Source organism: Ranitomeya imitator, chromosome 1, assembly GCF_032444005.1.
Source record: "Ranitomeya imitator isolate aRanImi1 chromosome 1, aRanImi1.pri, whole genome shotgun sequence".
Classification (NCBI taxonomy): domain Eukaryota; kingdom Metazoa; phylum Chordata; class Amphibia; order Anura; family Dendrobatidae; genus Ranitomeya; species Ranitomeya imitator.
Window position 1 is genome coordinate 1,104,563,370 of NC_091282.1, and position 22,965 is coordinate 1,104,586,334.

A 22,965-nucleotide genomic window follows, 5' to 3' on the forward strand; every position below is an offset into this window, starting at 1 on the left:
ACAAAAGGCCCGCCAAAATCTAGAGACAAACTGAGAACCTCTGTCAGCTGCCAAGGCAAACAGGATCATGGGGTGCATTAAAAGAGGTCTGGATACACATGATGAGAGCATTATACTGCCTCTGTACAAATCCCTAGTTAGACCGCACATGGAGTACTGTGTCCAGTTTTGGGCACCGGTGCTCAGGAAGGATATAATGGAACTAGAGAGAGTACAAAGGAGGGCAACAAAATTAATAAAGGGGATGGGAGAACTACAATACCCAGATAGATTAGCGAAATTAGGATTATTTAGTCTAGAAAAAAGACGACTGAGGGGCGATCTAATAACCATGTATAAGTATATAAGGGGACAATACAAATATCTCGCTGAGGATCTGTTTATACCAAGGAAGGTGACGGGCACAAGGGGGCATTCTTTGCGTCTGGAGGAGAGAAGGTTTTTCCACCAACATAGAAGAGGATTCTTTACTGTTAGGGCAGTGAGAATCTGGAATTGCTTGCCTGAGGAGGTGGTGATGGCGAACTCAGTCGAGGGGTTCAAGAGAGGCCTGGATGTCTTCCTGGAGCAGAACAATATTGTATCATACAATTAGGTTCTGTAGAAGGACGTAGATCTGGGGATTTATTATGATGGAATATAGGCTGAACTGGATGGACAAATGTCTTTTTTCGGCCTTACTAACTATGTTACTATGTTACTATGTTACTATGTCAGACACAATATTCTCCGGAATGCCATGCAAACGAACCACATGCTGAAAAAACAATGGAACCAGATCTGAGGAGGAAGGCAACTTAGGCAAAGGTACCAGATGGACCATTTTAGAGAACCGGTCACAAACAACCCAGATAACAGACATCTTCTGGGAAACAGGAAGATCCAAAATAAAATCCATAGAAATATGCGTCCAGGGCCTCTCAGGGACCGGCAAAGGCAAAAGCAACCCACTAGCGCGGGAACAGCAAGGCTTGGCCCGGGCGCAAGTCCCACAGGACTGCATAAAAGCACGCACATCGCGAGACAAGGAAGGCCACCAAAAAGACCTAGCAACCAAATCTCTGGTACCAAAAATCCCAGGATGACCAGCCAACACTGAACAATGAACCTCAGAAATTACCTTACTTGTCCATCTATCAGGAACAAACAGCTTCCCCACTGGACAGCGGTCAGGCCTATCAGCCTGAAATTCCTGAAGCACCTGCCGCAAATCAGGGGAGATAGCAGAAAGAATCACCCCCTCCTTAAGAATGCCAACCGGCTCCAGGACTCCAGAAGAATCAGGCGAAAAACTCCTAGAGAGGGCATCAGCCTTAACATTCTTAGATCCCGGAAGATACGAGACCACAAAATCAAAACGGGAGAAAAACAGGGACCATAGAGCCTGTCTAGGATTCAGCCACTTGGCCGACTCGAGGTAAATCAGATTCTTATGATCGGTCAGGACCACAACACGGTGTTTAGCTCCCTCAAGCCAATGTCGCCACTCCTCAAACGCCCACTTCATAGCCAACAACTCCCGATTGCCGACATCATAATTGCGTTCCGCAGGCGAAAACTTTCTGGAAAAAAAAGCACACGGTTTCATCAAAGAACCATCAGACTCCTTCTGAGACAAAACGGCCCCTGCCCCAATCTCAGAAGCGTCGACCTCAACCTGAAAAGGAAGAGAAACATCCGGTTGACGCAACACAGGGGCAGAAGTAAATCGGCGTTTAAGCTCCTGAAAGGCCTCAACAGCCTCAGAGGACCAATTCGTCACATCAGCGCCTTTCTTCGTCAAATCAGTAAGGGGCTTAACCATACTGGAAAAGTTGGCAATGAAACGGCGATAGAAATTAGCAAAGCCCAAAAATTTTTGAAGTCCCTTCACAGATGTGGGTTGGATCCAGTCATGAATAGCTTGGACCTTAACAGGATCCATTTCTATAGACGAGGGAGAAAAAATAAAACCCAAAAAGAGACCTTCTGAACTCCGAATAGGCACTTAGACCCCTTCACAAATAAAGCATTATCACGAAGGATCTGGAACACCATCCTGACCTGCTTCACATGAGACTCCCAATCATTGGAAAAAATTCAAAATATCATCCAAATATACGACCATGAATTTATCAAGATAATTGCGGAAAATATCATGCATGAAAGACTGGAACACAGATGGAGCATTAGAGAGCCCAAATGGCATCACAAGGTATTCAAAATGGCCTTCGGGCGTATTAAATGCAGTTTTCCATTCGTCACCCTGTTTAATACGAACAAGATTATATGCCCCTCGGAGGTCAATCTTAGTAAACCAACTAGCCCCCTTAATCTGAGCAAACAAATCAGTAAGCAAAGGCAAGGGGTATTGGAATTTGACCGTGATCTTATTAAGAAGACGATAATCAATACAGGGTTTCAAGGAGCCATCCTTCTTAGCAACAAAAAAGAAACCCGCTCCCAATGGTGACGAAGAGGGCCGAATATGCCCTTTCTCCAAAGATTCCTTAACATAGCTCCGCATGGCGGCATGCTCTGGCACAGACAGATTGAAAAGTCGGCCCTTAGGGAACTTACAACCAGGAATCAAGTTAATAGCACAATCACAGTCCCTATGTGGAGGAAGGGAACTGGACTTGGGCTCATCAAATACATCCTGGAAATCCGACAAAAACTCAGGGACCTCAGAAGAGGGGGAAGAGGAAATTGACATCAAAGGAACGTCACTATGTACTCCTCGACAACCCCAACTAGTCACTGACATAGTTTTCCAATCCAGCACCGGATTATGTTCCTGTAACCATGGAAATCCCAGCACAACAACATCATGCAGGTTATGCAACACCAGAAAACGGCAATCTTCCTGATGTGCAGGAGTCATGTACATAGTCATCTGTGTCCAGTACTGAGGTTTATCCTTGGCCAAGGGTGTAGCATCAATGCCCCTCAAAGGAATAGGGCTCTGCAAAGGCTGCAAGGAAAAACCACAGCGCCTGGCGAATTCTAAGTCCATTAAGTTCAGGGCAGCGCCTGAATCCACAAATGCCATGACAGAAAAGGACGACAATGAGCAAATCAGGGTCACAGATAAGAGAAATTTAGGCTGTATAATACTAATGGTAACAGACCTAGCGACTCTCTTAGTACGCTTAGGGCAATCAGAGATAACATGAGCCGAATCACCACAGTAAAAACACAGCCTATTCTGACGTCTGAATTCCTGCCGTTCTGTTCTAGTCAAAATCGTCAAAATCCTATCACATTGCATAGGTTCAGGACTAGGCTCAGAGGATACTGCCATATGGTGCACAGCTTTGCGCTCGCGCAGACGCCGATCAATCTGAATGGCTAGAGACATAGATTCGCTCAAACCGGCAGGCGTAGGAAAGCCCACCATAATATCTTTAAGGGTTTCAGAAAGACCTTTTCTGAAAATAGCAGCCAGAGCCTCTTCATTCCATTTAGTGAGCACAGACCATTTTCTAAATTTCTGGCAGTATAACTCTGCAGCTTCCTGACCTTGACACAAGGCCAACAGGGTTTTTTCTGCATGATCCACAGAATTAGAATGCATCTACATTCAATAATGCCGGATCCCATGTTTCAAGAGAAAAAGCCCAGTCTTGAGGGTCACCACGCAGCAAGGATATGATGATTTTCACCTGCTGAATGGGATCACCAGAAGAACGGGGTTTCAAAGCAAAAAAACTATTTGCAGTTATTTTTAAAGTTCAAAAACTTAGATCTGTCCCCAAAAAACAAATCAGGAGTAGGAATTCTGGGCTCTAAAGCTGGAGTTTGGACAACATAGTCCTGGATACTCTGTACTCTTGCAGCAAGTTGATCCACACGAGAAAACAAACCCTGAACATCCATGCCAAAACATATATCCTGAACCACCCAGATATCAAGAGGAAAAAAAAAGACAAACCAAAGCACAGAAAAAAAATGGTTCAGAACTTTCTTTTCCTTCTTTTGAGATACATTTAATTCATTTTTGGCCACTTGTACTGTTATGATCTGGTGGTTTAGGAACAACATGAGACAAGCTCTGAAGGAGGTGGTATCTGTACTGACCGCAAACCCTGAACCTAGCAGCGCAACTAAAAATAGCCGTGGGGGGTACCTGACGCTCCCTAGACCCCTCGGCACAGCCTAAGATCTAACTTCCCCAAAAGATGGAAACAGGAAACCTATCTTGCCTCAGAGAAAATCCCCAAAGGAAAGATAGCCCCCCACAAATATTGACAGTGAGAGGAGGGGAAAATAACATACGCAGAAATGAAATCAGATTTTAGCATAGGAGGCCAGTCTAGCTTGATAGATAGGACAGGAAAGGATACTGTGCGGTCAGTATAAAAACTACAAAACAATCCACACAGAGTTTACAAAATCTCCACACCTGACTAAAGGTGTGGAGGGTAAATCTGCTTCCCAGAGCTTCCAGCTAACAGAAAAAATCCATACTGACAAGCTGGACAAATATAGAATGCACAGAACAATAAGTCCACAACATGTGGACTGAAATGAGCAAAGCCAGAACTTATCTTTGCAGAACTGGTCAGGAAACCAGGAGAATCCAAGCAGAGATGTGAATCCAGCCAGGAAACATTGACAAGTGGCACAGGCTGAAGAAAGAGCCAGACTTAAATAGCGGACGATAATTGGAGGCAGCTGATGACAGCTAACTCCAAGGAGCAGCCATACCACTAGAAACCACAAGAGGGAACCCAAGAGCAGAACTCACAAAAGTGCCACTTACAACCACCGGAGGGAGCCCAAGAGCGGAATTCACATCAGGGGACCCCACGTCGGTTTTTAATTTCATTCATTGTCCCCTGCTCGCCGGCAGAGCAGGGGACAATGGTTGAAAGCCACACTCAGTACCACACGCAGGGGAACAGTAGTTTACAGTGGTGCTGCTTCCCCCGCGGCCGTCTGGGCGCACGGAGGACAGTGTACACCTGTGCAGGATGTTTGGCAGACCGTGTGTCCGGGTAAATGTTTTGCCCATTTATTTGAATGGGTCTACATGTGTCAGTGTCTCCAATATGTGAGAAAACTGTCACTTCACGTATCAGAGGCACGGACGTGTGAAACCAGCCTTTTATTGAGTCTGCACCCATCCATCATCTGTTCAGCTTCTCCTGCTCTTTGTCATTCTGCTGGCAGCTCAGATTGCATGCTCAATGTGACAGGTTCTGTTTAAATAAGTTTAATAGACATATTTATTAACCAATGCGTTGTGATATGATCTAGGATTTGTTCAGTAATTAAAAACCTTTTTTACATAGATCACAAGTAAACTTACCAAATATGGGGAGTCTAGTTTTGTCATTTGCAATGGTCACCTGTACACCTTCCGGAATATGAGGTTTTAAAGGTGTAAGAGGTAGACTTCTGTTTCTGTAAGAGGACAATGCTGTGTGAATGCTCCTTCTGGTTTGTGGCACTTCTTCTCTTTGCTGTACTATATCAACCCTAGAAAATCCTCTTAACGACAAGGTTTCTGGGTCACCAAGACGGGACAATGGATGCTCAATGATGGGAAGTCTAGGCATTGAAGATCTGGGTGGTGATAGAAGATGACTAGGCATCTTGTAATCTAGAGGACATAAAGAAAAAAAAACATGAAATATTCTTCATAACAGTTATATATATTGAATACACAGTGAATATTATGTAGCCAATATTAATACCATTTATTGCAGGTATATGGCCCCAAGGCCAGATGTGACGGACAAAGGCTAGGGGCCAGATGTGACAGAACACAGCTAGGGTCCAGATGTGACAGAACACAGCTAGCGGCCAGATGTGACGGAACACGGCTAGGGGTGCTCCTTTCCATTTTGGAATGAAAGCCATCTCTTCCTATCTATGAAGCCATTCCTTAGCATTGGCCAAAATTTGGTCTATGGGATTGCTCATGCTCTGTGATACTTCTTCTGTTAGACTTGTTCTGTGTCTATATAAATAATAACTAATAATTCTGGATTCTAGATGCTGCTCTTATTAAACAATATTTGACATTAATATAATATGTACTGTGTGGTCCAAGCCATACCAGAACTGGATGGGTTGCAGCAACTTTGTTCTGGACATGTTTGTTCACAGTCGGACTGACTGTAGCAGGAACAGAACCGTTCTGTACATTGTATAGTGGCTGTTCTTGGGTACAGCAGCTCAGTTCCTGTTTAATAGTAGCTGAGCCATCGTACCTGAGAATGTCCACTATACAAAGTACAGAACTGTGGTGTTCTTGCCCAATACAACTGTGTACTTCCAGGTTCCACTGAACCTGGTAACAGCTGATCGGTGGGGTGTCAGTTGGTGCCCACCTACTGATTTAACGACCTTTCGTAAGGATACTCCATCAATAATAATTCTGGATAAATCCATTAAACAACAGCAAGACTCTGCAAGATGATTGGTGGGGAAGGAGCCTCTTTGCTGATAATGAGAAGGCAAGGCCTGGGCAGGGTGGATACTGAGTCGTCTGCTGCCATTTATGTCATTTCAGTCAACCTATGCCTCTGTATAATAATAAAATAGTTTTGTTTCTCAAATAAGTTTTTTCCGCTAAATCTGTGTGAATGTGTTTGCTGTGTAGTGTCAGTCTGTTAATATACTCGCCTATCGACATCTCCGTTATCTGGTCCTCTTCTGAGTCAGACTCTCCAGATCACACTACTCTCTATGTGACCTGATAGTGTCTTTACCATGCAAAACTGTGGAGCATCAGAAAGAAACTTAAATTGTAAAAGAGACTTCTTGTTCACACATAGATCATAGGGTCTGAATCACCGTCATATGACTCAGAAGAGGAGCAGAAAGCCACAGGATACTGGAGAAGACGTCAGTCAGTGAGTATATTAACAGACTGACAATTCACTATATACACAGGTTCAGAGATAATACAGTTAATGGGGAGGCTTCTTTAATCCCTTTACCCCCAAGGGTGGTTTGCACGTTAATGACCGAACCAATTTTTACAATTCTGACCACTGTCCCTTTATGAGGTTATAACTCTGGAACGCTTCAACGGATCCTGGTGATTCTGACATTGTTTTCTGATGACATATTGTACTTCATGATACTGGTAAAATTTCTTTTATATTATCTGCATTTATTTGTTAAAAAAACGGAAATTTGGCGAAAATTTTGAAAATTTCGCAATTTTCCAACTTTGAATTTTTATGCAATTACATCACAGAGATATGTCAGACAAAATACTTAATAAGTAACATTTCCCACATGTCTACTTTACATCAGCACAATTTTGGAACCAAAATTTTTTTTTCGTTAGGGAGTTATAAGGGTTAAAAGTTGACCAGCAATTTCTCATTTTTACAACACCATTTTTTTTTAGGGACCACTTCACATTTGAAGTCATTTTGAGGGGTCTATATGATAGAAAATACCCAAGTGTGACACCATTCTAAACTGCACCCCTCAAGGTGCTCAAAACCACATTCAAGAAGTTTAATAACCCTTCAGGTGTTTTACAGGAATTTTTGGAATGTTTAAATAAAAATGAGCATTTAACTTTTTATCACAAAAAATTTACTTCAGCTCCAATTTGTTTTATTTTACCAAGGGTAACAGGAGAAAATGGACCCCAAAAGTTGTTGTACAATTTGTCCTGAGTACACCGATGCCTCATATGTGGGGGTAAACCACTGGCGAAGGGGCGCCATTTGACTTTTCAATGCAAAATTGACTGGAATTGAGATCGGACGCCATGTTGCGTTTGGAGAGCCCCTGATGTGCATAAACATTGAAACCCCCCACAAGTGACACCATTTTGGAAAGTAGACCCCCTAAGGAACTTATCTAGATGTGTGGTAAGCACTTTGACCTGTTAAGTGATTCACAGAAGTTTATAATGCAGAGCCGTAAAAATAAAAAATCATATTTTTTTCACAAAAATTATCTTTTTGCCCCAAATTTTTTATTTTCCCAAGGATAAGAGAAGAAATTGGAACCCAAAAGTTGTTGTCCAATTTGTCCTGAGTACGCTGATACCCCATATGTGGGGGGAACCATTGTTTGGGCGCATGGGAGGGCTTGGAAGGGAAGAAGCGCCATTTGGAATGCAGACTTAGATGGATTGTTCTGCATTGCGTTTGCAGAGCCACTAATGTGCTTAAACAGTAGAAACCCCCCACAAGTGACCCCATATTGGAAACTAGACCCCCCAAGGAACTTATCTAGATGTGTTGTGAGAACTTTGAACCCCCAAGTGCTTCACTACAGTTTATAACGCAGAGTCGTGAAAATAAAAAATATTTTTTTACCACAAAAATTATTTTTTAAGCCCCCAGTTTTGTATTTTCCCAAGGGTAACAGGAGAAATTGGACCCTAAAAAGTGTTGTCCAATTTGTCCTGAGTACGCTGATACCCCATATGTTGGGGTAAACCCCTGTTTGGGCACACGGGAGAGCTCGGAAGGGAAGGAGCACTGTTTTACTTTTTCAACACAGAATTGGCTGGAATTGAGATCGGACGCCATGTCGCGTTTGGAGAGCCCCTGATGTGCCTAAACAAAGAGAACCCCCCAATTATAACTGAAACCCTAATCCAAACACACCCCTAACCCGAATCCCAACGGTAACCCTAACCACACCTCTAACCTTGACACACCCCTAACCCTAATCCCAACTCTATTCCCAAATGTAAATGTAATCCTAACCCTAACTTTAGCACTAACCCCAGCACTAACCCTAGCACTAACCCGAGCACTAATGGGAAAATGGAAATAAATACATTTTTTTTATTTTTACATTTTTCCCTAACTAAGGGGGTGATGAAGGGGGGGGTTTGATTTACTTTTATAGCGAGTTTTTTAGCGGATTTTTATGATTGGCAGCCGTCACACACTGAAAGACGCTTTTTATTGCAAAAAATATTTTTTGCGTTATCACATTTTGAGAGCTATAATTTTTCCATATTTGGGTCCACAGAGTCATGTTAGGTCTTGTTTTTTGCGGGACGAATTGACGTTTTTATTGGTAACATTTTCGGGCACGTGACATTTTTTGATCGCTTTTCATTCTGATTTTTGTGAGGCAGAATGACCAAAAACCAGCTATTCATGAATTTCTTTTGGGGGAGGAGTTTATACCGTTCCGCCTTTGGTAAAATTGATAAAGCAGTTTTATTCTTCGGGTCAGTACGACTACAGTGATACCTCTTTTATATCTTTTTTTATGTTTTGGCGCTTTTATACGATAAAAACTATTTTATAGAAAAAATAATAATTTTTGCATCGCTTTATTCGGAGGACTATAACTTTTTTATTATTTTGCTGATGACGCTGTATGACAGCTCGTTTTTTTGAGGGACAAGATGACATTTTCAGCGGTACCATGGTTATTTATGTCAGTCTTTTTGATTGCGTGTTATTCCACTTTTTGTTTGGCGGTATGATAATAAAGCGTGTTTTTTTGCCTCGTTTTTTTTTTACGGTGTTCACTGAAGCGGTTAACTAGTGATATAGTTTTATAGGTGGGGTCGTTATGGACGCGGCGATACTAATATGTGTACTTTTATCATTTTTTTTTTTTATTTAGATAAAGAAATGTATTTATAGGAGCAATATATATTTTTTGTTTTTAGGAATTTTTTTTTAAATTTTTTTACACATGTGAATATTTTTTTTTTTTTACACTATAACATTGCCCCGGGGAGGGGGCATCATGTTAGGCCGGTTTCACACGTCAGTGGCTCCGGTACGTGAGGTGACAGTTTCCTCACGTATCGGAGACACTGACTCACGTAGACACATTAAAATCAATGTGTCTCTGCACATGTCAGCGTGTTTTCACGGAGCGTGTGTCCGTTTGGAAAACACGGAGACATGTCAGTGTTCGTGGGAGCGCACGGATCACACGGACCCATTAGTCAATGGGTTCGTGTAAAACACGTACCGCACCCATAGGGGTGGAGCCGCATATTCATTACTGTAATAAGCGGCACCACGTGACCGCTCATACAGGAAAAGCTGCGACGCTGAGAGGATGTAAGCGCCGAGGGAGCTGGGTAAGTATAGTGGGGGGGCACAGGGGGTGGGAGGGGGCAGATTACCGGCAACTTTATTTTAAAAACAATAATAAATAAAAAGAAAGATTATTTATTCCTTCTTTCCAGCGAACGCTGCTGGGAAGAAGGGATGAATACCGGCTTCAGCACCACACGCAGGGGACAGCGCTTAACTCTAGCGCTGTCTCCTGCACAGTCTGTGTGGTCCTCAGTCGGCACACGGGCGGCACACAGCTGCCGCACGTGTGCCACACTGATGTTCAACGTAAGCACACGTACCGATTTTTTTTCCGGTACCGGAATTATCTGGACGTGTGAGACTGGCCTAATAGTGTAAGATCGCTGATCTGACACTTTGCTGTGCACTGTGTCAGATCAGCGATCTGATGTGCACTCCAGGAGGCTTCCCGGTGCCTGCTCTGAGGAGGAGGTAAGAGACCCTCACAGCAATGCGATCACATCGCGTTGCTTCGGGGGTCTCAGGGAAGCCCGCAGGGAGCCCCCTCCCTGCGCAATGCTTCCCTATACCGCTGGAACACTGGGATCATGTTTGATTGCAGTGTGCCGGGGGTTAATGTGCCGGGGGCGGTCCGTGACCATTCCTGGCACATAGTGTCGGATGTCAGCTGCGATAGTCAGCTGACACTCGGCCGCGCTCCCCCCATGAGCGCGGCAGATCGCGTATGACGTACTATCCCGTCGGTGGTCATACAGGCCCACCCCACCTCGACGGGATAGTACGTCCGATGTCAGAAAGGGGTTAAGCAAATGATGCTCTAATCTGCCTCTGTCTGTATATAATGTGCACTGCTCTTGTAGATGAATGCAAAGCTTTAAAGCCACTCATGTACAGGGACCCACCAGGGAATTCACCTGTTCCCTGTGGGCCAGTCTAAGCCTGCTTTCATCTTATAGAAAGTGGAGCTGTTTTAGAAGTTCCTCCAGTCCGGCAGGTTGCGCACCACTGCTATTTCTTTACTGGGAAATCACGCATGTCAAAAACAGAACGAATAATGTCTCGATATAATAGTCTGCCATCATCCACATACAGTTGAAACCAGAAGTTTACATACACTATATAGCATATGAAGGTCCTGGAGTGGCCTAGCCAGTCTCCAGATCTCAAGCCCATAGAAAACCTTTGGAGGGAGTTGAAAGTCCGTGTTGCCCAGTGACAGGCCCAAAACATCACTGCTCTAGAGGAGTTCTGCATGGTGCCAACCTTGTGAAGACTTACAGAAACGGTTTGACCACTGTCATTGCCAACAAAGGATATATAACAAAATATTGAGATGAACTTTTCTTATTGACCAAATACTTATTTTCCACCATAATTTGGAAAATAAATCTTGACAAATGAGACCAGATGATTTTCTGGATTAGTTTTCTCATTTTGACTCTCATAGTTGTGGGCTACCTATGATGTCAATTACAGGCCTCTCTCATCTTTTAAGTGGAAGAACTTGTACAATTGGTGGCTGACTAAATACTTTTTGCCCCAATGTATGCATGGTTTTTCTCAATATCTGACATGAAATCAGAATAAACCTTTCCCGTTTTAGGTCTGTTAGGATTACCATAAGTATTAACATTTGCCAAATGCCAGAATAATGAGAGATAATGTTTTAATGCATTTTCATTACTTACTGCAAAGTCTAAAGTTTACATACACTAAGATTACTATGCCTTTATCCAATTCTGGCCTGCCCATATGATGATATCATGTGTTTGGAAGCTTCTGATAGTTGTTTAGCAACACCTCCTGAGTTAATTAGAGACACATCTGTGGATGTATTTTAAATTTTAATAGTGCATTTGTTTGGAGGCCTGGGCAGGTAATGCATCTATGCCTTTTGCTAATCCTAATTGACCTAAAACAGGAAAGGTTTAGGGTATGTGCACATGTTGCGGATTCTCTGTGGATCCGCAGCGTTTTTTGAGGTGCAGAAACGCTCCAGATCCGCAATTGATTTACAGTACAATGTAAATCAATGAGAAAAAAAAATGCTGTGCACACTTTGCGGAAAATCCGCTGCAGAAATGCTGCGGTTTAAAAGAAGTAGCATGTCACTTCTTTTTTGTGAATCTGCAGCGTTTTTGTACCCACTCCATTATAGAAAACCGCAGGGGTAAAAACTGCAGCAAATCCGCAAGAAAACCGCAGCAAAAACGCACAAAAAACGCTGCGGAACCGCACAAAAAAAACGCAAGTGCGTTTTCTGCAAGGAGAGACAGAATCCACACCAGAAATTCCTAAGCCTAATCCGCAACGTGTGCACATAGCCTTATTCTGATTTCATGTCAGATATTGAGAAAAACATGCATATGTGTCTTTTTATATAGTGTATGTAAACTTCTGGTTTCAACTGTGGCTACAGTCCAGACTGTCTGGTGTAATAATGACCAGATAAGCAACCATGATATTTAGAGTTACAGTATTATGGTACAGAGAGTTTAGCTGTTTGTTTCAATTATTCCCTATATTCATTATAAGGCTAAGTTCTGCAGTGAAAACCCGTTGCGGTTTTTACTGCGGATTTATCGCGGTTTTTACTGCGGATTCTTAAGCGGATTTTCATCTGCAGTTTCCTATTGGAGCAGGTGAAAATCCGCAGAAAAGAATTGACATGCTGCGGAATGTAATCCGCAGCGTTTCCGCGCTTTTTTTTCTGCACCATGGGCACAGCGTTTTTTGTTTCCCATAGGTTTACATTGTACAGTAAACTCATGGGAAACTGCTGCGGATCCGCAGCGCTCAAATCCGCTGCGGATCCGCACAGTGGCGTAGGAAGAGGGGTGCGGGGGGGGGCGGGCCGCCCCGGGCGGCACAATGCGGGGGGCGGCCGGCGCTGCAGGAGGAGGAAGAGAAAAAAAAAAAAAGACGCGGGCACTTTAAATCTTCGGGCGGCGCCGTCCGCCGCCAAGACCAGGCTCCCCCCCACCCCCGGCCCCCGCTCTAAGGGTCTGTTTCCACGATCAGGAAACGCTGCGTGTCTGACGCTGCATAGAGCCGCAGCGTCAGACACGCAGCGTCCAGATGTTACAGCATAGTGGAGGGGATTTAATGAAATCCCGTCTCCACTATGCGTGGTAACACGCACGCGGCGGCCCTGCGACTCCGGACATGCTGCGCGTCTTTTCAGATCGCAGCATGTCCGTATATCTTGCGGCGACGCTGCGTCGCCGCAAGATATAGCACAGGGCCCTATGGTGGGGAGCGATGATGCCGGATGTGTGCTGTGAACACATCCGGCATCATCGCGTCCCAGAAAGGGGGCGGGGCTACCGCAGAGCGGCTTAGCCGCTCCGGCGATACCGCCGGCCATCCTGACCGTGGAAACATACCCTAATACTCACCTCTCCTGGTTCCTGCGGCAGCTGCAGCGTCTTCAGCGCCCTCTGACTCTGCGACGTCTCAGGGCAGAGGGCGCGATGACGTCATCACTGTGCGCGCCGCTCAGCCTCTCTGTCCTGAGCGCTGCAGAGCCGGATAGACGCTGACTGGCTGCACCGGACCTGCGCTGGGAACGGGAGAGGTGAGGATTTTTTTTTTCTTTATGTCTGACTCTGGGGGCAATGCTGGAGACACTGGGGCAATACTGGAGACCATGGGGCAGAATGCTGGACACACTGGGGCAATACTGGAGACCATGGGGCAGAATGCTGGACACACTGGGGCAATACTGAAGACCATGGGGCAGAATGCTGGACACACTGGGGCAATACTGGAGACCATGGGGCAGATTGCTGGACACACTGGGGCAATACTGAAGACCATGGGGCAGAATGCTGGACACACTGGGGCAATACTGAAGACCATGGGGCAGATTGCTGGACACACTGGGGCAATACTGAAGACCATGGGGCAGAATGCTGGACACACTGGGGCAATACTGAAGACCATGGGGCAGAATGCTGGACACACTGGGGCAATACAGGATACCATGGGGCAGATTGCTGGACACACTGGGGCAATACTGGAGACCCTGGGGCAGATTTCTGGACACATTGAGGCAATGCTGGAGACCCTGGGGCAGACTTCTGGACATACTGGGGCAATGCTGGAGACCCTGGGGCAGATTTCTGGACACTGGGGCAGATTGCTGGACACGCTGGGGCAATGCTGTGCACGCTGGGGCAGATTGCTGTGCACGCTGGGGCAGATTGCTGTGCACGCTGGGGCAGATTGCTGTGCACTCTGGGGCAGATTGCTGTGCACTCTGGGGCAGATTGCTGTGCACACTGGGGCAGATTGCTGTGCACACTGGGGCAGATTGCTGTGCACACTGGGGGCAATGCTGGACACACTGGGGGCAATGCTGGAGACCCTGGGGCAGATTTCTGGACACACTGGGGCAATGCTGGACACTGGGGCAGATTGCTGGACACACTGGGGGCAATGCTGGACACACTGGGGCAATGCTGGACACACTGGGGCAATGCTGGAGACCCTGGGGCAAATTTCTGGACACACTGGGGCAGATTTCTGGACACTGGGGCAATACTGGACACTGGGGCAGATTGCTGGACACGCTGGGGCAATGCTGGTCACTGTGGCAGATTGCTGTGCACACTGTGGCAGATTGCTGTGCACACTGGGGCAGATTGCTGTGCACACTGGGGCAATGCTGGAGACCCTGGGGCAGATTTCTGGACACACTGGGGCAATGCTGGACACTGGGGCAGATTGCTGGACACACTGGGGATAATATGCTGGACACACTGGGGCAATGCTGGACAATATGGGGGTAATATGCTGGACACACTGGGGGCAGGACTTGAGGCATGGGCAGAATGTAGATACGGGGCATGATTGGAGACACGGGGCAGGATTGGATCATGGGGCAGGATTGGATCATGGGGCAGGACGGATACGATGGAGGCTGGTGGGGCAGGATGGGGAGATCATATGGGGTAGAATGGATACTCATGAGGGCAGGATGCGAGAACATATGGCTGGAGCCAGGAATGAGATAAACGGGGCCAGGGTGGGGAATATTATTACCATAGGGGCTAATTAAGGGATATTATTACTGCAGTGATGTATTTATTTTATTTTTTGAGGACACTGTTTTAAATGAGGGGGCGGTCCTGTTACTGTGCAGAGTGACACTATGTCACCTTTTTTTCTTCATGTGGTGTAATGTAGAAGTTGTGAAAAATTAAGTAATGTATTCTACAAGCGGAGCTCGAGATAACTGTGTTATTTCCTGCAGAAACGAGTCCTGGCTGGAAGGAATGATGGCGGTCTGTGCTGGATGAAAGATGAAGGACTTCACCTAGAGACGTCACTGGTGAGTCAGTGTTACCTATACACTGACACTATACACTGTATACTATATACAGCGGTCCTGTGTACAATGTCACCAGTGATCACTGTATTATCTATACATTATATACAGAGTTCCTGTGTATAATACCACCAGTGATCTCTGTATTACCTCTACACAGACACTGCATACTAAGTACAGATCTCCTGTGAATACTGGCACTTATGGTGATAGTATTGTGTTTTTTTTTTATTACTGATCAGTATTGTAGTATTCAGTCACTATGTGGTGGTAATATGTGGTCTGGAAATGGTGCGGTGGTATTTGTCCCTTGTATGTAGTATTATTCGGTCACTATGTGGTCTGGTCATGGTGTGGTGGTATTAAGTCACAGGTTTGGCATGTGGGGGTGACACCATTAGGCCCAGTTTAAGTTCTACAAGACAGGAAAACCATTTTTGGTAACCTTTGTGTGTATTGAGCCGGGGGAGGGGGGGGGGGGCGCCAAACTCGGGAACAGCCCCGGTCGGCAAAAGCTCTAGCTACGCCTCTGGATCCGCAGCAAAATCCACAAAGTGTGAAGATAGCTCAAAAGAACTCTGTAGGTCACAGGCAAGGCAAAGATAAGAAATAAATCATTTCTTTCACCTGTTCTGTTTAAAGCCACAAGGAATGTGTCTGCTGGATTATATATGAACAGAGAAGTGAATTTCAGTACGCTAACCTATGGCACGACATTCAACGTAACCCTAGTCAGATAGCATGTTCCTATGTACAATCTACAAAATTTGGATTGTGAATGCCAATCATTACAGTAATCCCAAGCACACCAGATAATCTACAATCCATTTAGTCACTCTAAGGTTTCATTTAGACATCAGTGATTTTTCTGGTATGTAAAAAAGCAGACAGCCTTTCATCAGTATTTGCAGTCCGTGTTTGGTCATTGTATCAGTTATTACCATCAGTGAAATTTCATATATGAAAAAGTAAATACATAAATAAATTGCAAAGTTTATGCATTGCAATGTTAAAGAGAGACTGTCATCACAGCATGACTGTTCAAACTAAGTACAGGCGCTCGGAGCATCACGGCAGGGCCAATCATTTAAAGGGACACTGTCACCTGAATTTGGAGGGAACAATCTTCAGCCATGGAGGTGGGGTTTTTGGGTGTTTGATTCACCCTTTCCTTACCCGCTGGCTGCATGCTGGCTGCAATATTGGATTGAAGTTCATTCTCTGTCCTCCGTAGTACATGCCTGCACAAGGCAAGATTGCCTTGCACAGGCGTGTCCTATGGAGGACAGAGAATGAACTTCAATCCAATATTGCAGCCAGCATGCAGCCAGCGGGTAAGGAAATGGTGAATCAAACACCCAAAAACCCCACCTCCATGGCTGAAGATTGTTCAGGTGACAAATTCAGGTGACAGTGTCCCTTTAATTACGCCTTCCCACTTACTTGGTTTCCATCTATCTCCAACCCCCCTCCCCCTTATTTGATTGACAGCTTTCGTTTTCTAGAGCCAGAAAAGGGCAGAAATAGATAGAAAACAAGCAGATGGGAGGGTGTATTTAAATTATTGTCCCCACTATGATGCACAATCATTTAATAGTAATTCTTTGCGGAAAGAGTACCTTTAAAGAAGCCGTCCCATTAAGATTTTTAAGATTTTTTTAATAAATCTGGGTACTTAGTGTAGCGTGTATTTTTTAATATATGCACCTACCGCCTTCTTCTCCGGTGTCCAGTGCCATTCTGCTCAGATTCTCCTGATCACACTGTGCTCTGTAGGACCCGAAAGTGGCTTTTACAGTGTAAGTCTATGGAGAGTCAGAACGAGGCCCCATGGGCTTACATTGTAAAGGAGACTTAAGGTTCACACAGAAGATAGAGTGATCCGTGGAGTCTGAAGAGCGGTGATGTCACTGAGAAGAGTAGCAGAATGGGGCTGGATATGAGAGAAGACAGCAGTAGGTGAATATACTAATGCACATACACACTAGATAGCATACACATATGCAAATTTTTATTAAAAAAAAAACCTTTGTGAGAGATACCACAGACTGATGCCATTATGTGCTGTTAGTGATCTTTATGGACTCAAACTAGTATGTGTAATTGTGATCCAAGACTCAGATCAAATATGGTCCTGTCTCTGTGCATTTTTTGCAGGCACACAATCTGCAAAAAAACATGGACACGTGAATAGCAACATAGACTTTAATGGGTAAGTGTTGTATTCATGAAAATTACAGACAAGACATATACATGACCTTATTCAGGTATTCATGAGTCACGTATATGTCTTGTCTGTAATTTTCATGAATACAACACTTACCCATTAAAGTCTATGTTGCTATTCACGTGTCCATGTTTTTTTGCAGATTGTGTCATGATTTAGAGGTACAAAATCCCTGGTTTGATACACCCTGTAAGCTTGGAACATCTTCTTTAATACAAATTTTCATAAAGGGAATATAAACTTTAATATATTGCAAATTTCATGGATCAGTTGGACACCATCACTAAGGACTAGAACAATGCCACTGTGGCACTGATATTGGTAACAAATATCTAAATAATATGGGTCATTGCATACACATTGTCACGCTGGTGGATTGTGGATCCACTGCGCCAGGGGCCGGGCTTACCCTGGAAGGGATAGCCCCTGATTGTTGGGATAGGCTTGAGATGTAGGTAGCCTCCTGGTACCACTCCAGCTCACTCCCCGGTACTGAAGCAGCTGACCCCAAGTGTCAGTAACATTGTTGATAACATTATTATCATTATCAGACAGAGTAAACATATATTGAAACGTTTAATTTATATACAGTATATTTTGGAAAAACATTGGAAAAACAATATTTTATCTAATATGTTACAGTAGGCTGACTTTGCTTTAGGCTAGGAGCCATACCCATATCTGGGCTTTCCTTCAACATGCACAAAGTTAACTGGTTTACCCTTATGTAAATGCCATGGCCAAGACAAAGTGGCACCCAGCACCTGAGACACAAGCACCCGTTGACCCTCCCTCTCATAGCTACACCTCTGATGGGAGTACTTTTAAATGACTCACAAACTACAGTAAAATAAATGGTGTGTCATTGCATCTGATTGGTAATCAAAAAATTGAACTGACTTTTAAGAGGTTTTCTATTAATCTCATGAGAGATAGAGTGCCTTGCAAAAGTATTCGGCTCCCTGGAACTTTTCAACCTTTTCCCACATATCATGCTTCAAACATATAGATACCAAATGGATATTTTTGGTGAAGAATCAACAAGTGGAACACAATTGTGAAGTTGAATAAAATTTATTGGTTATTTAAAATTTTTGTGGAAATTCAAAAACTGAAAAGTGGGGCGTGCAATACAGTATTATTCAGCCCTTTTAACTTAATACTTTGTTGCGCCACCTTTTGCTGCAATTACAGCTGCAAGTCGCTCAGGGTATGTCTCTATCAGTTTTGAACATCGAGAGACTGAAATTCTTGCCTATTCTTCCTTGGCAAACAGCTTGAGCTCAGTGAGGTTTGATGGAGATCATTTGTGAACAGCAGTTTTCAGCCCTTTCCACAGATTCTTGATTGGATTGAGGTCTGGACTTTGACTTGGCCATTCTAACACCTGGATACATTTATTTGTGAACCATTCCATTGTAGATTGTGCTTTATGGTTGGGATCATTGTCTTGTTGGAAGACAAATCTCCATCACAGTCTCAGGTCTTTTGCAGACTCCAACAGGTTTTCTTCAAGAATGGTCCTGTATTTGGCTTCATCCATCTTCCGATCAATTTTAACCATCTTCCCTGTCCCTGCTGAAGAAAAGCAGGCCCAAACCATGATGCTGCCACCACCATGTTTGACAGTGGGGATGGTGTGTTCAGGGTGATGAGCTGTGTTGCCTTTACGCCAAACATATAGTTTGGCATTGTTGCCAAAAAGTTCGAATTTGGTTTAATCTGACCAGAGCACCTTCTTCCACATGTTTGGTGTGTCTCCCAGGTGGCTTGTTGCAATCTTTAAACAACACTTTTTATGGATATCTTTGAGAAATGGCTTTCTTCTTGCCACTCTTCCATAAAGGCCAGATTTGAGCAGTGTACGACTGATTGTTGTCCTATGGACAGACTGTCCCACCTCAGCTGTAGATCTCTGCAGTTCATCCAGAGTGATCATGGGCCTCTTGGCTGCATTTCTGATCAGTCTTCTCCTTGTTTTAGATGAAAGGTTAGAGGGACGGCCGGGTCTTGGTAGATTTGCAGTGGTATGATACTCCTTCCATTTCAATATGATCACTTGCACAGTGCTCCTTGGGATGTTTAAAATTTTGGAAATCATTTTGTATCCAAATCCGGCTTTTAACTTCTCCACAACAGTATCATGGACTTGCCTGTTGTGTTCCTTGGTCTTCATGGTGCTCTCTGTGCTTCAAACAGAACCCTGAGACTATCACAGAGCAGGTGCATTTATACGGAGACTTGATTACACACAGGTGGATTATATTTATCATCATTAGGCATTTAGGACAACATTGGATCATTCAGAGATCCACAATGAACTTTTGGAGTGAGTTTGCTGCACTGAAAGTAAAGGGGCCGAATAATATTGACTGGACAGTCTGTGGTGTGACGTTGGTGGATGGTGTGAGACAGAGGGGTTCAATCGGATTCAGGTCTGGGGAACGGGCAGGCCAGTCCATAGTTTCAATTCCTTCATCTTGCAGGAACTGCTGACATACTCCAGCCACATGAGGTCTGGCATTGTCCTGCATTAGGAGGAACCCAGGGCAACTGCACCAGCATATGGTCTCACAAAGGGTCTGAGGATCTCATTTTGGTACCTAGTGGCGGTCAGGCTACCTCTGGCGAGCACATGGAGGGCTGTGTGACCCTCCAAAGAAATGCCACCCCACACCATTACTGACCCACTGTCAAATTGGTCATGCTGAAGGATGTTGCAGACAGCAGATGGCTCTCCACGGTGTCTCCAGATTCTCACGTCTGTCACAGGTGCTCAGTGTGAACCTTTCACCTGTGAAGAGCACAGGGTGTCAGTGGCAAATTTGCCAATCCTGGTGTTCTGTGGCAAATGCCAAGCTGTACGGTGTTGGGCTGTGGGCACAACCCCCATCTGTGGACGTCGGGCACTCAGACTATCCTCATGGAGATGGTTTCCACCCGTTTGTGCAGACACATGCATATTTGTGGCATGCTAGAGGTCATTTTGCAGGGCTCTTGCAGTACTCCTACTGTTCCTCCTTGCACAAAGTCTGAGGTAGCGGTCCTGCTGCTGGGTTGTTGCCTTCCTTCGGCCCCCTCCACATCTCCTGGTGTACTGGCCTGTCTCCTGGTAGCACCTCCAGCCTCTGGACACTACGCTGACAGACACAGCAAACCTTCTTGCCACAGCTTGCCTTGATGTGCCATCCTGGATTAGCTGCACAACCTGAGCCACTTCTGTGGGTTATAGAGTCCGTCTCATGCTACCATGAGTGTGAAAGCACAACCAACATTCAAAAGTGACCAAAACATCAGCCAGAAAGCATTGGTACTGAGATGTGGTCTGTGGTCCCCACCTGCAGAACCACTCCTTTATTGAGGGTGTCTTGATAATTGCCAATAATTTCCATCTGTTGTCTATTCCATTTGCACAACAGCATGTGAAATTGATTGTCAGTGTTGCTTCATAAGTGGACAGCTTGATTTCACAGAAGTTTGATTTACTTGGCGTTATATTCTATTGTTTAAGTGTTCCCTTTATTTTTTTGAGCAGTGTATAAACCACTTGAAACCACTTGTGAAATAAACATCAATTCCAGAAGCCTTACTGCTACTATGTATATATTCTGGAATCAAATAGGCTTTTCTTAGCTTTCTCCATTTAATATCTTATTGATATGTTATTTAACATCTTTTCAAAGCAATTGTAACTTGTAAGTCTGAGAAACCGGTGACTGGCCACTAATATGTATCCAACTAGCTCTATATTGTAGCAACATGGAGGCTATCGCACTTATTGTATATAGGATTGTATGCTGCCTGTGTTTCGAGAACCTTGACTAGCTATGATATAGGGGCACTAGACGGAATTGTGCAAGTTTGTTACAGCACAAGTCAGGATGTGGACTGGCTTTGACATGGGGGTTCTACGGCTGGCTGGATCATATACTCAGATTTTTCATTTTACAGTCTAAACTTTTCTCCTAGAACCTTAATTGAGTGAATATTATAATGTAAAATGTTTCCTCTATTCTGATCACATAATCACCTTTATAATTTCTATCCCTTTTGCTACGACCATGCCTGCAATTTGACCCAAAGTATTCGTTTATGATTAACTTCCACATGTATCACTACTTTGCAAAATGCCATGTTTATATCCCATAGTTTTGTAACATTAAAACTTTTCAGTAAAAAATGTATAACACAAAAAGAACATCTGTTAATCCCAAAAAATAAAGTATCAATAATAATTGCAAATATTGAGTTACTCAGTAGAATTATACCTTTTACTATCTATGAACGTATTCCTTCTGAATGTTAGACTTTCACATTAAACAATACTAAATTTGCACCACAAAGAATATATACATTTACCACACAAATTATATGATATGACTGTTTTGCTGAATAAAATCGGATTCCATCTTCACAACACATTGTTTAATCTACTGATTCAATCTATTTCTTGTTAATCTTGTGCATTCAAAGAGTTAATAGACTTTTAATCTACCAAAACATCCTCGCCTTTCATGCCTTCTGGATCTGTGCTGTACTGTGCATTTAAATGCAATCTATTCACTGACATTCCCTGTTCCGAGCACACAACTTTTTCTTAAAACAGAAACAAATCAAACTTTATAAACTTTCTATAGTTCACATATACAGATTCCATCCACTACTTACTGTGAAGCTGGTAAGGAAGTTTTGCTCTTTAATTCCGTATTATCCGGGTTTGCTCGCTTTGTAGTCCTCACAGTGTTTGGTGTAGTGTTGTTCTCTTTTATTGAACAGAGACAGGTTGCTAGAGGCAACATGGAAACCCTAAAATCTGCTGCCAATGCATTGTTGCAATGCTGGCAGCCTCCAGCTCTGGGAGATCTAGCTGCCAATCAATGCTCTAACCCATCCCCTGCATTCATTCACATAGTCAATAGCAGTGACAGCCACACCTTCACATAAAGAGCACTATTCAGAAAGTGCACACTGTCATGTAAAGTCAGCCAGCCCATTCTCTGTAATGCAACAGATCAGGTTAACTATTTGGCATTAATGCCGCTTGATCTGGAAGTGAAACAATGCAGGTTACTTACTTACCTAACTAAATAACAGCATTGTTAATGGAGTTCTTTTCAATGTCTGCATTTTAGGCAGTCATAGTCAAAAGTTTTGAGACTGTCACAAGTTTTGATTTTCACAAAGTTTGCTACTTCAGTTGTTAGAGTGGCAATTTTCATTAAAGGGAATCTGTCATTTGGATCAACCCTCCTTAGCCGTCTATATAGACATGCAGTTCATAGGAAGCTGAATTAAGTGATACCTTGATATCTGCAATCCGATATCTTATTCCATGTTTTTCTTATATGTAAATGATTTGTTAAGTGTTATACACCTGTCCCAGATCTGGGCTCTGCTACCCAATGCCCCAGTCCGTTAAACTT

The 22,965-nt window shown here is 44.0% G+C and overlaps 1 protein-coding gene across 1 annotated transcript in view; it reads right to left on the reverse strand.

The window, feature by feature from the left end:
- The window catches only part of LOC138656944 (EF-hand calcium-binding domain-containing protein 6-like), a 303,716-nt gene extending 281,368 nt beyond the window's left edge, over positions 1-22,348 (reverse strand). The window contains exons 1-2 of the mRNA XM_069744319.1: positions 22,211-22,348; positions 5,294-5,587 (exon numbers count right to left, since the gene is read on the reverse strand). Coding sequence (XP_069600420.1) covers positions 5,294-5,579 — 286 coding nt within the window. The 5' untranslated portion in view covers positions 5,580-5,587; positions 22,211-22,348. The remainder of the gene's footprint in view (positions 1-5,293; positions 5,588-22,210) is intronic.
- Positions 22,349-22,965: the final 617 nt, after the last annotated feature.